At 43.8% G+C, this 19333-nt stretch overlaps 2 protein-coding genes across 2 annotated transcripts; both read left to right on the top strand.

The window, feature by feature from the left end:
• The first annotated feature begins 6352 nt into the window (after nucleotides 1–6352).
• On the top strand, nucleotides 6353–7510 carry LOC138667266 (P2Y purinoceptor 4-like). The gene has a single exon (XM_069755525.1). The coding sequence runs from the start codon at nucleotides 6353–6355 to the stop codon at nucleotides 7376–7378; it is 1026 nt and encodes a 341-aa protein (XP_069611626.1). The 3' UTR covers nucleotides 7379–7510.
• A 6437-nt stretch (nucleotides 7511–13947) lies between these two features.
• LOC138662305 (lysophosphatidic acid receptor 6-like) lies at nucleotides 13948–16993 on the top strand. The gene is made up of 2 exons (XM_069747766.1): nucleotides 13948–14131; nucleotides 15374–16993. Exons 1-2 carry the CDS (start codon nucleotides 14069–14071, stop codon nucleotides 16454–16456), a joined length of 1146 nt encoding a protein of 381 aa, XP_069603867.1. The 5' UTR covers nucleotides 13948–14068; the 3' UTR covers nucleotides 16457–16993.
• The last annotated feature ends 2340 nt before the right edge of the window (nucleotides 16994–19333 follow it).

The raw sequence follows: 19333 nt of genomic DNA, 5'->3' as shown, positions 1-19333 counted from the left end.
GCTTAGTGTGACGGTACCTTTAGGTTTGTGCGGGTTTACAACTTCTGGATGTAAATAAGAATGATACCTTCACAGACAGCAAGTAGTGAACTAGAAAAAAAGTGCAGATGAGGTGAAGATTACAAAACCTAGTATCCACAGCAGCCAATAAGATTCCAACCTTCATTTTCACAAGCTCTTTGGAAATATGGGTGAGCACTTCATTTACAATTTGCATTGTTTGGAGAAATTTTCATTACGCATAGCTGAATAAACTGGAAACCCCCATTAACAGAGCAGCCCCTCCCCGTTTCCTTGACCTTGCAGATCGGTTAAAGCGTTTCAGGAAACTTTCCCTGCTTCTGCTTAAATATGTAGGCTCAGCAAACATTCGATAAATATTTTTGAAATTGTTGAAATTTCTAAATTTCCCGTGATCAGAATGAAATATTTGGAAACACAGTACATGATGCCGCCATACGTTACCACACTGTAGTGCTGCTAACAGTGGCGTAACATCACATTACACAATCCCTGTGGCTACACAGAGATCTGTGTGCGGGACAAAGATTTCTGGTTTCTATGCACAACTTCATAAAGTAAAATCTGGGCTAGTGAAATGATTTTGGTAAATTTTCTTTCCATACTCAAAGCAACTTCAGGTAATGGAGGCCCCTGGGCATAATATGTTCAGGGGACAACTCCCTAAAGCCCCCTTCACATGTCATGATATTTCCGGTACTAAAATAAACAGCAGTGGTGTCATATGTGTACATCATTTGTGTGCCAGAATAGAATACAGAAAAGAAAAATGTTTAGATGTTTAAGATATGCAAAGATATAGATAGATAGCTAGATAGAAATCTAGATAGATAGATATCTGTGAGATATATAATTAATGTCTTGCGTGTGTTGCTTACTGTAAATGTATTAACCAAATAAATAAATTAAAAACAAGACATGGGGTCTCTCCTATTTTTGATAACCAGCCAAGGTAAAGCAGACAGCTATGGGCCCTTTTCAGGCTAAAAATACCACCCCAGAATTTGTGCCTTCGCTCTTCCTGATTGCCCTGGTGCCTTGGCAATCAAGGTATTGGGACTTGGGGTTGATGTCCTACCACATCAACTACTCAGTAAACTAACTTTGCCCTGTTCCCTCCTTCCAAATATTATTCTGAATCTGCACCCTACTATTCATCTGTCTCCACACCCTCCATGCACATGATAACTGCACTTGATACTTGACTATAGCACTTAAACACACGGGCTGATGACCGGATCATGCAGCTTTATATGAAAATCCCTATTTATTATAATTGCTAGACCTAAAATAACAAGCACTTTTCACCTATTGTGTCCCCCCCATTTCCTTGTAGATTGTAAGGCTAGGTCCACATTGCGTTGATGGCAATGCGCTGACGGCATCCGTTACATAGCAGCACTAACGCTATGTAACGGATGCGTTAGCGCACCCATTAACTGCCATTATGTAGCGCATCGCTAACGCATGTCATAATCGGCATGCATTAGTGATGTGCGGTTATTCTGTGACGGACCCTCGGACGCAGTCTGCAGCATTTTCGGGTCCGTCACCGCTAGTACAGATAGAGCATCTGCGCTAGCGCGATCGAATAAACGCGATCTTTTTCGGCACTTGCGTTAACGCAGTCCGTTTAACGTATGCGTTGAACGGACTGCACTAACGCAGTGTGAACCTAGCCTAAGCTTGCGAGCAGGGACCTCACCCCTAATGTCACTGTTTAAATTGTCTTAACTTGTATTGAATTTATTGTCTGTACATGTCCCCGCTTAATTGTAAAGTGCTGCAGAATATGTTGGCGCTATATAAATAAAAATTATTATTAAAAATTATTATTATTACCTGTGAATTGTCAAAAAATAATATCAGCTGTCTGCTTTACCTTTGCTGGTTATCAAAAATGGGGGGACCTCACGCCAATTTGTTTCAATTACGGTATTTATTTGGTTAATACATTTATAGTAAGCAACACACTAATTAATTATATATCTCACTGACATCTATTTATCTATTTACCCTCCATCTCTTTACACATATTTAACACCTAAACATGTCATTTATATTCTGCTTTCTATTCCAGTACTTGTCACATAGATGGCACAGAGATGTCACACTTTATGTCATCTGTGTGCACGTGTGTGATAAGTAGTCATCCGTGCTGCTGGAAAAAAAATGGACATGACTACTTCTGGGTCACACAGACACACGGTCTGTTGGTTCTTGTGAACACACAGACATCTTCGCAGCCCTATAGATTATAATTGGTGTGTGTACATGTGGTGTCATTTTTCACACATTTCGGATACACAGACATGTGAAGGGGGCCTATAGGAGGAGAGTAATAGAAAATATTGACAGTGTAATGGCGCCAAAATATCATTGTCAATACAATGCTGCCATACAGGGTCTAAAAGATAAAAAGAGATCATTATATTAGATTATTTATTACCACCATATAATGCCTTCATACTGGTTCCACACATTGGGCATATATTGTGTGATACACTGCCCACAAAATACTTACCGTATATACTCGAGTATAAGCCGACCCGAGTATAAGCCGACCCCCCTAATTTTGCCACAAAAAAACTGGGAAAACCTATTGACTCGAGTATAAGCCTAGGGTGGAAATGCAGCATTTACCGGTGAATTTCAAAAATAAAAATAGATCATTATTTCCCCATAGCTGTGCCATATAGTGCTCTGCACCGTTCATTATTTCCCCATAGCTGTGCCATATAGTGCTCTGCACCGTTCATTATTTCCCCATAGCTGTGCCATATAGTGCTCTGCACCGTTCATACTGCCCCATATCTGTGCCCCATATAGTGATCTGCACCGTTCATACTGCCCCATATCTGTGCCCCATATAGTGCTGTGCACCGTTCATACTGTCCCATATCTGTGCCCCATATAGTGCTGTGCACCGTTCATACTGTCCCATATCTGTGCCCCATATAGTGCTGTGCACCGTTCATTATTGCCCCATATCTGTGCCCCATATAGTGCTCTGCATCGTTCATACTGCCCCATATCTGTGCCCCATATAGTGCTGTGCACCGTTCAGACTGTCCCATATCTGTGCCCCATATAGTGCTGTGCACCGTTCAGACTGTCCCATATCTGTGCCCCATATAGTGCTGTGCACCGTTCATACTGTCCCATATCTGTGCCCCATATAGTGCTGTGCACCGTTCATACTGTCCCATATCTGTGCCCCATATGGTGCTGTGCACCGTTCATACTGTCCCATATCTGTGCCCCATATAGTGCTCTGCACCGTTCATACTGCCCCATAGATGCTCCACATAAATCTGTGCCGCTGCTGCAATAAAAAAAAAAAAGCGATACTCACCTCTCTTGATTGCAGCTCCCGGCGTCTCGTTCCGGCGTCCGGTCCCGGCGTCTCTCTCCGCACTGACTGATCAGGCAGAGGGCGCCGCGCACACTATATGCGTCATCGCGCCCTCTGACCTGCACAGTCACAGCGCAGAGACGCCGGGAAGATGGAGCGGCGCCCGGCGGCTGGAACGGGGACAGGTGAATATTACATACTTATACAACCTACAAAAGAATCCTAAGAGCCACCAAAGGACATCCCCCTTAAAGGCTGAAACCATATAAACCGAACACGACCGCAAATAACTAGCAGGTATAGGATTAACATATGAAACAGAGGATCATAGTGTATTAAAGTGACAGTGCACAATAATCCATACCAGAGCAAGGGAGAACTATAAATCTATAATTTTATTCAAGAAAAACATCACAAGATATTCGACACACATAAGAGACAGCAGTAATCAATGGTGAAAAAAACAGCTAAGAAGATAAGCGCCTCAGGTGGTATATAGGGCGCTGAACGATAACACATGTATCACTGCTGCAAGCCCCACTACAACAGCAACTGCCCCAATATCATGAGTGCACAAGGTAGCATAAAATATCCCTTCCAGATAATACTGGATATATAGGCTGGCACTCTATGGTATAGAATAGGTTGACACTCTATGATATAGAAAGTCCCAGATGCCGGGTGATAGACATAATGCCAGAACTGGCTAATAGACGTTACCTTGGGTAGTCATGGCTGGAGAGTGCGGGCGTGCAGCAGGAAGTGGAGAGCCTCGACGCGCGTTTCACCGCCTTGGCTTCGTCAGGAGGCGTGGTAAGTAAGAATGGGCCGAGATATTTATATGAAATAGTGGGGGATCTGTGGCAAATCGGCGCGCTGTCCCAGCATGGTATGTGTGCGCCGACGGCGGGGCGGGCCGCCGCACGCTGCAGATCATGGGAGGGAGGACATACGTCATCCCCCACCATCTCCACAGCAACGCTCCCGGCCAGCGACGCCGCCGAGGCACCAAAGCGCATGCGTGGGGCGCGTCTGTGCCAGAAGCAGGAAGGAGCTGAGGCCGCCGTAAAGGAGGGAGGACAACAATGATCCTCTCCATGACAACCTAGATACATGTGAGTAGCGTTGCTCTGTAATGATAATACAACCTAATCCTAGACGCTCAGAATTAAAGCACGCTAGGTCCCTATTCGACATGCTAGAAGTAAAGGCAGGGAAATCGTACATACGGAATGGAATAAGAAGAAAGTCTCAAGTGGAACCATGCCATAAGAAGATCTAAGCAGGGAATCAGTGACAGTTTTTATCAGGTTAGATAAAACATTATATAGACTGCCATAGTCCACTGTTCTACTGGGCCTTGGTCAGGATAAATAGTCAGTATGCCACCCAGTACAGAAAAGAATACTGTGTAAAAAATATAATCTCACGTATATGTCACAGTATATTATAGATAAATATAAGTTGTTGTTATGCAAAAAAGCAATAAATACTTCCGAGATAAAATAATAACCAAAACCAACAAAATACACAAGTTACGACGCCGCCACATGGATAGGATCTTCAAAATATTACATACTTACCTGGTCCCGACGTCCCGCTCCCTCTGCCTGTCACACGGTTTTCGGTGCCGCAGCTTCTTCCTCTATCAGCGGTCACCGGCACCGCTGATTAGAGAAATGAATAGGCGGCTCCACCCCTATGGGAGGTGGAGCCGCCTATTCATTTCTCTAATGAGTGGTCCCACGTGACCGCTGAAGAGGGGAAGAGCTGCAGCACAGAAGACCGTGGGACGGCAGGGGGAGCGCCAGGATCGCTGGGACTAGGTAAGTATGCCTCAGCGCCCTCACCCGCCGATCCTGCCACCCACCTTGACTCGAGTATAAGCCGAGAGGGGCACTTTCAGCCCAAAAATTTGGGCTGAAAATCTCGGCTTATACTCGAGTATATACGGTATATATATTCATACATATGTATAATATCAACGTAATGGTGCCATACTGACACCACATAATACTGCCTTGAATGTAAATATAATAGTGCCGCCTACAGAACACAAATAACGGTATACAGCTCCTTCATATTACTGTGGTATACTGCCTATAATGCCAAGTGTCCCATCACAGTTTCACATTCCACTCATGACAACAGTGACTTATCGTGGTTCAGGCAGAGCAGGGGGAGTTTCACTGAGGAATCCCCTATTTGTGGCTACCAGTTTTTGTTTTTTAACACCTGACCTTTCCCAGTGGAAATCCCCAATGATAACTAACTTTTCCCTAACTATGATACATTCAGGGGCTTCTCCTCGTATTTAACATATAGGCTATGAGGAGACATCTACCCACTTCTCTTCTGTAAAGACAACAGAGCAAAGGGGATCTGACAGCTCGACGTATACCCAATGTGAGCAGGTAGGAGCATGTACGCCATTATGCTTTATTCATAGTCACTGTTCATTATATCATACGTTTCTTTTCGTCATTCACCTTCCTCAAGTATGTACACTATTCATAAATACTGGAAGTTGAAGCTGTTGAAAATCAAAATCTTAAAAGGGTATGCGTTACGTTGAAAAATCACATAACTATGCACCAGTACATGGGAAAGTAATCTCCTGTATTATACTCCAGAGCTGCACTCACTATTCTGCTGGTGCAGTCACTGTGTACATACATTACATTACTGATCCTGAGCTACATCCTGTATTATACTTCAGAGCTGCACTCACTATTCTGCTGGTGCAGTCACTGTGTACATACATTACTTATTCTGTACTGATCCCACGTTACATCCGGTCTCACTATTCTGTAGGTATCAGAACCTGAACTTCCCAGTAATTCCTGCTTGTTCAGTGTTTTACCTAGATGAAAGCCATAACTTATGCTGAAGATAAAGCCATTTTTTAACTATTCTTAGAATTGTATTATTTTTTTTACTGGTTCCTAAATTATCTAATTCTTTTCACCTTTTAGAATGTTAAACATTTCTGGAAATGTCACTACTTGTCAGCCTCAATCTATTCGCATCTTCATTCCAATCACATTGAGCTTCATCTTCTTCATCGGTTTCGTGCTGAACTGTATTAGTTTGTGGATATTTTGGTTTCGGGAAAAAGAATGGAACTCGACTGTGATTCTCCAGTTCAACTTGGCAATCTCTGATGCCATCATCACCCCAGCAGCTCCTCTCATCATCATTTACTTCTTGACCGACCACTGGACCTTCGGGAACTTTCTCTGTCAGTTGAAGGTCTTCCTCCTCAGCACTCACATGTACGGCAGTATATATTTTCTTATGTTAATCAGTATTCACAGATATTATATGGTTGCCCACAAAGTTAAAGGAATGTTCTTGACCAAGAAAAATTTAATAACCAGATTCTGCCTTATCGTTTGGGTTTGCCTCCTTTTACAAGGAATTCCATTCTTCTTTGTTCTGCAGACTTCTGAAGTACATGGAGTTACAAAATGTCTCAGCATCCATCAAAATGACCAAGCAGTTTTATTTTTTATTTGGAACTGGGTCATCCTCTTCTTGGGTCTTATTGTTCCTTTCACCATTACCTTGGTCTGCTACAGTCTTCTCAGTCGATATATCCTCAGTGTCAATCCCATGAACACTCTCACAAACGTCATGGTCTCCAAATCTGTCCAGACGATATGTGCCTCCCTAATCATATTTATCATCTGCTACATTCCAGTGCACATCACCAGAACCATGGGGGTGACCATAATCTTATTTTTCCCATCCATGTGCTCTTTGCTGGAAAAAGTTGAGGTGGCCTATTACATCACATGGATGCTATCGGGAACCAACTGCTGTATGGATCCTATAATATACTGTTTTGCTTCGGACAGATTTAATAATACATTTACGAGACGGTTTAACTTGCAACTAAGTCAAAGAAGAGGCAGTAGAGATAAAATGGACATCAGCTTTCGAAGATCATCACCAGGGTCCTTCCTCGAGCATGGCAAAAACAGGTTGTCCCTCACCTAAAAAAAAATGACTAATGGAAATAATGCTGGATACACCTAGTCATCACAATTCTGAACTTTAGGAAACTGTTTGCCTAGGATGCTCTTAATGTCAGAAGGGTGTCATGTCCCCTTGTAAGACCTGGAGTTAGATTGTCACGTCGGGTAATGAATCGCAGGTCTTCTTTAGATATGGTGTGATTTGTGTCCATTATTAAATGGATTTAGTTCCCTCTTGTGCTGAAGACCTTTTCTATGCTGGTCAGAAACATGTAGCTCCATTTCAGCTGCTTTTGATCTGATCTGATCTCTTCCTATAAAAACTTCTTGACCCTGCAGGTGAAAGATTTGTCTTCCTGTGCTGTGTGCTAAAGCTAAGTGGTTGGAATAGAGTTGTTGTAGTATAGTTCTGTGGTTTGCTGAAGTAAGTGTGTGTTTATCTACTGGTCTCTTTTCCCCATTTAGTTTATTCCTCCCTGTCCCTATCCTCCTCCCTACTGTTGGTTAGTGCTTTTGTATGATAGAGGTTTTCTGTGATCCCTGTTTTGTCTTTGTGTCTTATTAACTTACATTTCTGTCCCATGCCTCATGGGGTGGGAGAGGGGACAGATCAGGGATTAACAGCAGCATAAGGTTCAAGGCTCAGACCTCTCTACCTTTAACCCCTTCAAGACCCAGCCTATTTTGACCTTAAAGACCTTGCCGTTTTTTGCAATTCTGACCAGTGTCCCTTTATGAGGTAATAACTCAGGAACGCTTCAACGGATCCTAGCGGTTCTGAGATTGTTTTTTCGTGACATATTGGGCTTCATGTTAGTGGTAAATTTAGGTCAATAAATTCTGCATTTATTTGTGATAAACACGGAAATTTGGCGAAAATTTTGAAAATTTCGCAATTTTCACATTTTGAATTTTTATTCTGTTAAACCAGAGAGATATGTGACACAAAATAGTTAATAAATAACATTTCCCACATGTTTACTTTACATCAGCACAATTTTGGAAACAAAATTTTTTTTTGTTAGGAAGTTATAAGGGTTAAAATTCGACCAGCGATTTGTCATTTTTACAACGAAATTTACAAAACCATTTTTTTTAGGGACCACCTCACATTTGAAGTCAGTTTGAGGGGTCTATATGGCTGAAAATACCCAAAAGTGACACCATTCTAAAAACTGCACCCCTCAAGGTACTCAAAACCACATTCAAGAAGTTTATTAACCCTTCAGGTGCTTCACAGCAGCAGAAGCAACATGGAAGGAAAAAATGAACATTTAACTTTTTAGTCACAAAAATTATCTTTTAGCAACAATTTTTTTATTTTCCCAATGGTAAAAGGAGAAACTGAACCACGAAAGTTGTTGTCCAATTTGTCCTGAGTACGCTGATACCTCATATGTGGGGGTAAACCACTGTTTTGGCGCACGGCAGGGCTTGGAAGGGAAGGAGCGCCATTTGACTTTTTGAATCAAAAATTGGCTCCACTCTTTAGCGGACACCATGTCACGTTTGGAGAGCCCCCGTGTGCCTAAAAATTGGAGCTCCCCCACAAGTGACCCCATTTTGGAAACTAGACGCCCCAAGGAACTTATCTAGATGCATAGTGAGCACTTTGAACCCCCAGGTGCTTCACAAATTGATCCGTAAAAATGAAAAAGTACTTTTTTTTCACAAAAAAATTCTTTTAGCCTCAATTTTTTCATTTTCACATGGGCAACAGGATAAAATGGATCCTAAAATGTGTTGGGCAATTTCTCCTGAGTACACCAATACCTCACATGTGGAGGTAAACCACTGTTTGGGCACATGGTAAGGCTCGGAAGGGAAGGAGCGCCATTTGACTTTTTGAATGAAAAATTATTTCCATCGTTAGCGGACACCATGTCGCGTTTGGATAGCTCCTGTGTGCCTAAACATTGGCGCTCCCCCACAAGTGACCCCATTTTGGAAACTAGACCCCCCAAGGAACTAATTTAGATGCCTAGTGAGCACTTTAAACCCTCAGGTGCTTCACAAATTGATCTGTAAAAATGAAAAAGTACTTTTTTTTCACAAAAAAATTCTTTTCGCCTCAATTTTTTCATTTTCACATGGGCAGTAGGATAAAATGGATCATAAAATTTGTTGGGCAATTTCTCCCGAGTACGCCGATACCTCATATGTGGGGGTAAACCACTGTTTGGGCACTCGGCAGGGCTCGGAAGAGAAGGCGCGCCATTTGACTTTTTGAATGGAAAATTAGCTCCAATTGTTAGCGGACACCATGTCGCGTTTGGAGAGCCCCTGTGTGCCTAAACATTGGAGCTCCCGCACAAGTGACCCCATTTTGGAAACTAGACCCCCCAAGGAACTTATCTAGATGCATATTGAGCACTTTAAACCCCCAGGTGCTTCACAGAAGTTTATAACGCAGAGCCATGAAAATAAAAAATAATTTTTCTTTCCTCAAAAATGATTTTTTAGCCTGGAATTTCCTATTTTGCCAAGGATAATAGGAGAAATTGGACCCCAAATATTGTTGTCCAGTTTGTCCTGAGTACGCTGATACCCCATATGTGGGGGTAAACCACTGTTTGGGCGCACGGCAGGGCTCGGAAGGGATGGCACGCCATTTGGCTTTTTAAATGGAAAATTAGCTCCAATCATTAGCGGACACCATGTCACGTTTGGAGAGCCCCTGTGTGCCTAAACATTGGAGATCCCCCAGAAATGACACCATTTTAGAAACTAGACCCCCAAAGGAACTAATCTAGATGTGTGGTGAGGACTTTGAACCCCCAAGTGCTTCACAGAAGTTTATAACGCAGAGCCATGAAAAAAAAAAAAAAAATTATTTTCTCAAAAATGATCTTTTAGCCTGCAATTTTTTATTTTCCCAAGGGTAACAGGAGAAATTTGACCCCAAAAGTTGTTGTCCAGTTTCTCCTGAGTACGCTGATACCCCATATGTGGGGGTAAATCACTGTTTGGGCACATGCCGGGGCTCGGAAGTGAAGTAGTGACGTTTTGAAATGCAGACTTTGATGGAATGCTCTGTGGGCGTCACGTTGCGTTTGCAGAGCCCCTGATGTGGCTTAACAGTAGAAACCCCCCACAAGTGACCCCATTTTGGAAACTAGACCCCCAAAGGAACTTATCTAGATGTGTGGTGAGCACTTTGAACCCCCAAGTGCTTCATAGAAGTTTATAATGCAGAGCCGTGAAAATAATAAATACGTTTTCTTTCCTCAAAAATAATTATTTAGCCCAGAGTTTTTTATTTTTCCCAAGGGTAACAGGAGAAATTTGACCCCAATATTTGTTGTCCAGTTTCTCCTGAGTACGGTGATACCCCATATGTGGGGGTAAACTACTGTTTGGGCACATGCCGGGGCTTGGAATTGAAGTAGTGACGTTTTGAAATGCAGACTTTGATGGAATGCTCTGCGGGCGTCACGTTGCGTTTGCAGAGCCCCTGATGTGCCTAAACAGTAGAAACCCCCCACAAGTGACCCCATTTTGGAAACTAGACCCTGAAAGGAACTTATCTAGATGTGTGGTGAGCACTTTGAACCCCCAAGTGCTTCATAGAAGTTTATAATGCAGAGCCGTGAAAATAATAAATACGTTTTCTTTCCTCAAAAATAATTATTTAGCCCAGAATTTTTTATTTTCCCAAGGGTTACAGGAGAAATTGGACCCCAAAAGTTGTTGTCCAGTTTCTCCTGAGTACGCTGATACCCCATATGTGGGGGTAAACCACTGTTTGGGCACACGTCGGGGCTCAGAAGGGAAGTAGTGACTTTTGAAATGCAGACTTTGATGGAATGGTCTGCGGGTGTCACGTTGCGTTTGCAGAGCCCCTGGTGTGCCTAAACAGTAGAAACCCCCCACAAGTGACCCCATTTTAGAAACTAGACCCCCCAAGGAACTTATCTAGATATGTGGTGAGCACTTTGAACCCCCAAGTGCTTCACAGACGTTTACAACACAGATCCGTGAAAATAAAAAATCATTTTTCTTTCCTCAAAAATTATGTTTTAGCAAGCATTTTTTTAGATTCACAAGGGTAACAGGAGAAATTGGACCCCAGTAATTGTTGCGCAGTTTGTCCTGAGTATGCTGGTACCCCATATGTGGGGGTAAACCACTGTTTGGGCACACGTCAGGGCTCGGAAGTGAGGGAGCACCATTTGACTTTTTGAATACGAGATTGGCTGGAATCAATGGTGGCGCCATGTTGCGTTTGGAGACCCCTGATGTGCCTAAACAGTGGTAACCCCTCAATTCTACCTCCAACACTAACCCCAACACACCCCTAACCCTAATCCCAACTGTAGCCATAACCCTAAACACAACCCTAACCGCAACACACCCCTAACCACAACCCTAACCCCAACACACCCCTAACCATAACCACAACCCTAATTCCAACCCTAACCCTAAGGCTATGTGCCCACGTTGCGGATTCGTGTGAGATATTTCCGCACCATTTTTGAAAAATCTGCGGGTAAAAGGCACTGTGTTTTACCTGCGGATTTTCCGCGGATTTCCAGTGTTTTTTGTGCGGATTTCACCTGCGGATTCCTATTGAGGAACAGGTGTAAAACGCTGCGGAATCCGCACAAAGAATTCACATGCTGCGGAAAATACAACGCAGCGTTCCCGCGCGGTATTTTCCGCATCACGGGCACAGCGGATTTGGTTTTTCATATGTTTACATGGTACTGTAAACCTGATGGAACACTGCTGCGAATCCGCAGCCAAATCCGCACCGTGTGCACATAGCCTAATTCTAAAGGTATGTGCACACGCTGCGGAAAACGCTGCGGATCCGCAGCAGTTTCCCATGAGTGTACAGTTCAATGTAAACCTATGGGAAACAAAAATCGCTGTACACATGCTGCGGAAAAACTGCACGGAAACGCAGCGGTTTACATTCCGCAGCATGTCACTTCTTTGTGCGGATTCCGCAGCGGTTTTACAACTGCTCCAATAGAAAATCGCAATTGTAAAACCGCAGTGAAATGCGCAGAAAAAAACGCGGTAAATCCGCCATAAATCCGCAGCGGTTTAGCACTGCGGATTTATCAAATCCGCAGCGGAAAAATCCGCAGAGGACCAGAATACGTGTGCACATTCCTAACCCTAACCCTACCCCTAACCCTACCCCTAACCCTAGCCCTAACCCTAACCCTACCCCTAACCCTACCCCTACCCCTAACCCTACCCCTACCCCTAACCCTAACCCTACCCCTAACCCTACCCCTAACCCTAACCCTACCCCTAACCCTAACCCTATTCTAACATTAGTGGAAAAAAAAAAATTTCTTTATTTTTTTATTGTCCCTACCTATGGGGGTGACAAAGGGGGGGGGTCATTTATTATTTTTTTTATTTTGATCACTGAGATAGATTATATCTCAGTGATCAAAATGCACTTTGGAACGAATCTGCCGGCCGGCAGATTCGGCGGGCGCACTGCACATGCGCCCGCCATTTTGGAAGATGGCGGCGCCCGGGAGAAGACGGACGGGACCACGGCTGGATCGGTAAGTATGATAGGGTGGGGGGGGACCACGGGGGGGGGGATCGGAGCACGGGGGGGGGATCGGAGCACGGGGGGGGGAATCGGAGCGCGGGAGGGGTGGAACGGAGCGCGGGGGGCGTGGAACGGAGCACGGGGGGGCTGGAATGGAGCACGGGGGGGTGGAACGGAGCACGGGGGGGGGTGGATCGGAGTGCAGGGGGGGTGATTGGAGCACGGGGGGGTGATTGGAGCACGGGGGGAGCGGACACGAGCACGGGGGGGAGCGGAGCACAGGGCGGAGGGGAGCCGGAGCAGTGTACCGGCCAGATCGGGGGGGTGGGGGGGCGATCGGAGGGGTGGGGTGGGGGCACACTAGTATTTCCAGCCATGGCCGATGATATTTCAGCATCGGCCATGGCTGGATTGTAATATTTCACCCGTTATAATGGGTGAAATATTACAAATCGCTCTGATTGGCAGTTTCACTTTCAACAGCCAATCAGAGCGATCGTAGCCACGAGGGGGTGAAGCCACCCCCCCTGGGCTAAACTACCACTCCCCCTGTCCCTGCAGATCGGGTGAAATGGGAGTTAACCCTTTCACCCGATCTGCAGGGACGCGATCTTTCCATGACGCCGCATAGGCGTCATGGGTCGGATTGGCACCGACTTTCATGACGCCTACGTGGCGTCAAAGGTCGGGAAGGGGTTAAGAGTACCCCTGAAACAGGGATAGTTAGGGTCCAAATTCCAGGGACAGTTTGAAGCCTCCCTTTCTTACCGAAGACCGCCACAGAGCGACACTTAATTAGGGTCAGGAGATCCACAGTTGACCAAGAAATGGAGCCACCAACATAGTCGAGAAAATACAGCCACAACATTATCATGTGAACCTTCCCCAAAAGGATGTGTGTTAAATTTCAAGGAACTGTAAAAGGACTATTGAAAATTTTGCAAGTATGGTACACCTTGTAGACCCTCAGATTGTAAGCTATTTTGCGGCTTGAAAATTAGTGTTTTTGAGAGAAGAATATGGTTTACTGAAATAATTCTATAAATAAGTAGCAGAACAGCTCTTCTCACTTCCCCCAACAACAGTGCTTAAGATTTGGGCATTTTTACTGTGTCTAGCATTTTTATTTTGTCTGTAACTTACGAAAAACAGGAGGAACCAGTGGATGGTACTTACTGCGCATTACATCCAATGTGGTACAGAAAACTTCCTGCAGCTGTCAGTTTCAGTCACCTTTGGAAGAGCTGTGATCAGGTCAGTGCTTTATTTCCTACATCACCACAACTGTTTCCTTTGCACCTTATACAACTTGCTAGAAAAAAAAAAGACAAATAATTAGTGATGAATATGGATGAACTTATGGTCTATCAAATCCATGTATTTCACTTATTAAAAAGATGTACAAACAATTTGAACTAAAATTTTACTATTTACTTTAATATTAAATACACAAATAACTGATGAAGGTAGAGTACGGTATATAAAAATGAAATATTTATGGTATAACTCTCTAAAAATATTGACAGTAATACAGATGCATTAAATGAGGTTAGGTATCTCAGTGGGGACTGCTTCCATGCAATGTAAAGGGCTATAAGAGTAAACACCACTTGAATGCCATATAAAAGACAACAATGGAACTGTAGTGGTGTCTGCTTCATGCTATAGGAAACATTACAAGGGAACTATAGTGGGGGACACTTGCATGCTATAGGATATAATACAAGGGAACTGTAGTGGGTGCTGCTTCCATGCTATAGGAAAGAATACAGTTGGAACAGTAGTGGGGCTGCTTCCAAGATATAGGAAAGAATACAGAGGAAATGTAGTTGGGGGCTTCTTAAATGCTATAGGAAAGAATACAGGGGAACTGTAGTGGGGGCTGCTTTCATGCTATAGGAAAGAATACAGGGGAACTGTAGTGGGGTCTGCTTCCATGCCATAGGAAGGAATGCATGGGGAATTGTAGTGGGGGCTGCTTTGGTGTCATGTGAAAGCCCACAAGGTAGCTAATGTGGAATTATGCTTACATGTCATGCATCGTGCCTCTAAAAACTGCAACAGGCAATATTTTTCTGCCAGGTGAAAGGCTACCTTGGAACTGTAATAGGTGCTCCCTCTGCGCCATGTTAATTGCTAGATTGAAACCACAATATTGGTAGTTGTATGCCATATACCCCTGTTCACTAACTGTCAAACATACTTTTTTTCCCTTAACCACCATGATATGCAGTATATAACTGACAAATCTTTGTGATTTTCAACCTTGTACAAATTGTGACTTTTCTTACACAATATTCATATACTTTACATATATCACATTTCGCTACACTACCTTCTTTTGTAACTTCCTGACAATTTTGCATTGCCTTAATTGGGAATTCTTAATACCAAGAAAACTGAAATATCATTGAGTTACTACAAGACTTATTAAAGGGTTTAAACCTGATTTGTAATCTCTTACCAACCGTGTTATCTGTGCATTTCATGTTTCAGCTCAAAACGACATTCGAGATGTTGAACACTTCTGCAAATTTTACTGGTTGTCAGCCTCAAGAGATTAATCCTTTCATCCCGATATTTTTGAGCTTCATCTTCTTCATCGGGTTTGTGCTGAACTGTATTAGTTTGTGGATATTTTGGTTTCGAGTAAAACAATGGAACTCAACAGTGATTCTCCAGTTCAACTTGGCTATTTCTGATGCAATCATCACCCCAGCAGCTCCTCTGATCATCATCTACTCCTTGACCGACCACTGGACCTTCGGGACATTCTTATGCCAGTTTAAGGTCTTTCTCCTCAGCACTCATATGTACGGCAGTATATATTTTCTTACTCTCATTAGTATTCACAGATACTTTTCAGTTGCCCAAAGTGTTAAGAGAATGGCCTTGACCACAAAAACATTCATCACAAAACTTTGCATTGTTGTCTGGGTTTGTCTGCTCTTACAAGGAATTCCATTCTTCTTCGTTCTGCAGACCTCTGAAGTTCACGGAGTCACAAAATGTCTCAGTTTTCATCAAACCGAACAAGCAGTTTTATTTTTTGTTTGGAACTGGGTCATCCTTTTCTCGGGTCTCCTCATTCCCTTCACTACAACCTTAGTCTGTTACAGTCTCCTAAGTCGATATATCCTCAAAGTAAATCCCATGAATACGCTCACCAACGTCATGGTCTCCAAATCCGTCCAGACCATATTCGTCTCTTTAATAATATTTATAGTCTGCTACATTCCGGTGCACATCACCAGAACCATGGGGGTGACCATCACCTTGTTTTTCCCATCCATGTGCTCCTTGCTGGAAAATGTTGAAGTAGCCTATTATGTCACATGGATGTTATCGGGAACCAATTGCTGTATGGATCCCATCCTGTACTGCTATGCCTCAGAAAGGTTCAAGCACACATTTACGAGTTGGTGTAGTTGTCTCAGTCGACATGGAAAACATGATAAAATCATAATGGACAAAGCCCCAAGTAATCAGTTAGAAACCACATCAGGACAACATGGTCCTCGCCCAACAGCGAGCACCACCGATACCGGACTCTCACTGTCAACGGGGGCTGAGAAATAACTTTCAAAAAACGTTATAGACTTTTTTCACCTTGTTTGACTTTTTGATGTCAAATTGCAAGAATATGTTTTCAAACCCTTTAGGGAAAATTTCCTACATTTGAGCCAGAATTACCACCTAATTTCCACCATAAAACTGTCATTTATGCCGTACAGCTGATTTATTATTTGTTATAAATATTTTCTAAACAAAAGGTGCGACCCAGCAGAAAGATATGGCTTATTTGGAAAAGAGGTGTGGTCCGATGTGCAACGTTGCATGTATAACAAAAGTTTGTCAAATTTTAATAGGTTGTGTAAAGTTAAATAAAAGTTTCTAAAAGGTGCACTAAAAGTAATATCCACCCATTGCAAAACTACAATTCTGTAGGATTCCCAGTCAGGCCAGTTATTATTTTGCACTGATTGATAGCCATTGTCTTAGACTCTCTAGGATACTATAGCCATCAATTCTTCACTGCAAATACATAAAATGGCCTAAAGCACCACTTTATTTTTATTTTACTGCTCAAAAAAATAAAGAGAACACTAAAATCCCAAATCCTAGATATCACTGAATGAATTATTCCAGTTGTAAATCTTTATTCATTACATAGTGGAATGTGTTGAGAACAATAAAACCTAAAAATGATCAATGTAAATCACAACTATTATCCCATGGAGGTCTGGAGTTAGAATGATGCTCAAAATCAAAGTGGAAAATTAAGTTACAGGCTGATCCAACTTCAGTGGAAATGCCTCAAGACAAGGAAATGATGCTCAGTAGTGTGTGTGGCCTCCACGTGCCTGTATGACCTCCCTACAACGCCTGAGCATGCTCTGAATGAGGCGGAGGATGGTCTCCTGAGGGATCTCCTCCCAGACCTGGACATGGACTAAAGCATCTGCCAACTCCTGGACAGTCTGTGGTGCAATGTGACGTTGGTGGATGGTGCGAGACATGATGTCCCAGATGTGTTCAATCGGATTCAGGTCTGAGGAACGGGCGGACCAGTCCATAGCTTCAATGCTTTCATCTTGCAGGAACTGCTAACACACTCCGGCCAAATGAGGTCTGGCATTATCCTGCATTAGGAGGAACCCAGGGCCAACCTGGGGTCTGTGGATCTCATCTCTGTACCCAATGGCAGTCAGGCTACCTCTGGCGAGCACATGGAGGGCTGTGCGGCCCTCCAAAGAAATGCCACCCCACACCATTACTGACCCACTGCCAAACTGGTTATGCTGAAGGATGTTGCAGGCAGCAGATCGCTCTCCACAGCGTCTCCAGACTCGGTCACATGTGCTCAGTGTGAACCTGCTTTCATCTGTGAAGAGCACAGGGCGCCAGTGGCGAATTTGCCAATCCTGGTGTTCTGTGGCAAATGCCAAGCGTCCTGCACAGTGTTGGGCTGTGATCACAACCCCCCCCCCCATCTGTGGACATCGGGCACTAAGATCGTCCTCATGGAGTCGGTATCTAACCGTTTATGCAGACACATTCATTTGTGGCCTGCTGGAGGTCATTTTGCAGGGCTCTGGCAGTGCTCCTCCTGTTCCTCCATGCACAAAGGCTGAGGTAGTGGTCCTGCTGCTGGGTTGTTGCCCTCCTACGGCCCCTCCACGTCTCCAGGTAGCACCTCCAGCCTCTGGACACTACGCTGACAGACACAGCAAACCTTCTTGTCACAGCTCGTATTGATGTGCCATCCTGGATGAGCTGCACTACCTGAGCCACTTGTGTGGGTTGTAGAATCCATCTCATGCTACCACGAGTGTGAAAGCACAACCAATATTCAAAAGTGACCAAAACATCAGCCAGAAAGCATTGGTACAGAGATCTGGTCTGCGGTCACCACCTGCAGAACCACTCCTTTATTGAGTGTGTCTTGATAATTGCCAATAATTTCCATCTATTGTCTAATCCATTTGCAGAACAGCATGAGAAATTGATTGTCAAACAGTGTTGCTTCCTAAGTGGACATTTTGATTTCACAAAAGTTTGATTTACTTGGTGTTATATTCTGTTTAAGTGTTCCCTTTATTTTTTTGAGCAGTGTACTCGGCACCTAGTAAGATAGTAATATACCGTATTATCCGGTGTATAAAACGACTTTTTAACCCCTGAAAATCTTCTCAAAAGTCGGGGGTCGTCTTATACGATGGGTACGGCATGTGCGGAGCTCAGAGGTCGCCGCATACGGTGCATGGAGTGGTCCTGGATGGTTCCCAGGGTCTTGAGGAGAGGAGACTCTCCTTCAGGCCCTGGGATCCATATTCGTGTAAAAAAAAAGAAAAGAAAAAAGGATATACTTGCCATCCAACAGCCCCCGGAGTTCTCCCGCTTCTCTGGGGGCCGTCGGAAGGTAAGCATATCCTTATTTTTTATTTTTATTCTTTTTGTTTTTTTACACTAATATGGATGCCAGGGCCTGAAGGAGAGTATCCTCATCTCCAGACCCTGGGAGCCATCCGGGACCGCTCCCTGCACACGCCGTATAAGACGACATCCGGTGTATAAGATGAACCCCAAAAAGTTGGGGGGTCGTCTTATGCGCCAAAAAATATGGTACTCACTAGCCACCATCTTCCTCTGTTCTCTGCGCCACTCCGGTCGTCTTCTGCAGGTTGTGACCTACTGGGCCACTCCAGTGTTTGCTAGGCGAGCCGAAATCCACTACTCAATGTAAGTCTATGAGAGCCAGAACAAGGTTCTCATAGACTTACATTGACAGCTTCCGCTCACTCAGAATTTGCAGTCACAAAATGGCAGATCAGGACTGGAGCAGCTCCAGGAACAGCTGAAGACAGCGGCTGGAGAGCATAGTAAAGTGCTGTGCAAATTAATTGGGACAAAGCAAAAAAATAAAATGTTATAATGCACTGTTACATACGAATT

Source organism: Ranitomeya imitator, chromosome 2 (genome assembly GCF_032444005.1).
Source record: "Ranitomeya imitator isolate aRanImi1 chromosome 2, aRanImi1.pri, whole genome shotgun sequence".
Lineage (NCBI taxonomy): Eukaryota > Metazoa > Chordata > Amphibia > Anura > Dendrobatidae > Ranitomeya > Ranitomeya imitator.
This window is presented reverse-complemented; position numbering and strand designations above follow the sequence as displayed.

Excerpts from the sequence above, each read along its gene's own strand:
- LOC138667266 (XM_069755525.1), top strand. The coding sequence starts at position 6,353 with ATGTTAAACATTTCTGGAAATGTCACTACTTGTCAGCCTCAATCTATT.
- LOC138662305 (XM_069747766.1), top strand. The coding sequence starts at position 14,069 with ATGTGGTACAGAAAACTTCCTGCAGCTGTCAGTTTCAGTCACCTTTGG. Across the intron at positions 14,132-15,373 it reads TTTGGAAGAGCTGTGATCAG|CTCAAAACGACATTCGAGAT; the intron begins GTCAGTGCTTTA and ends TTCATGTTTCAG.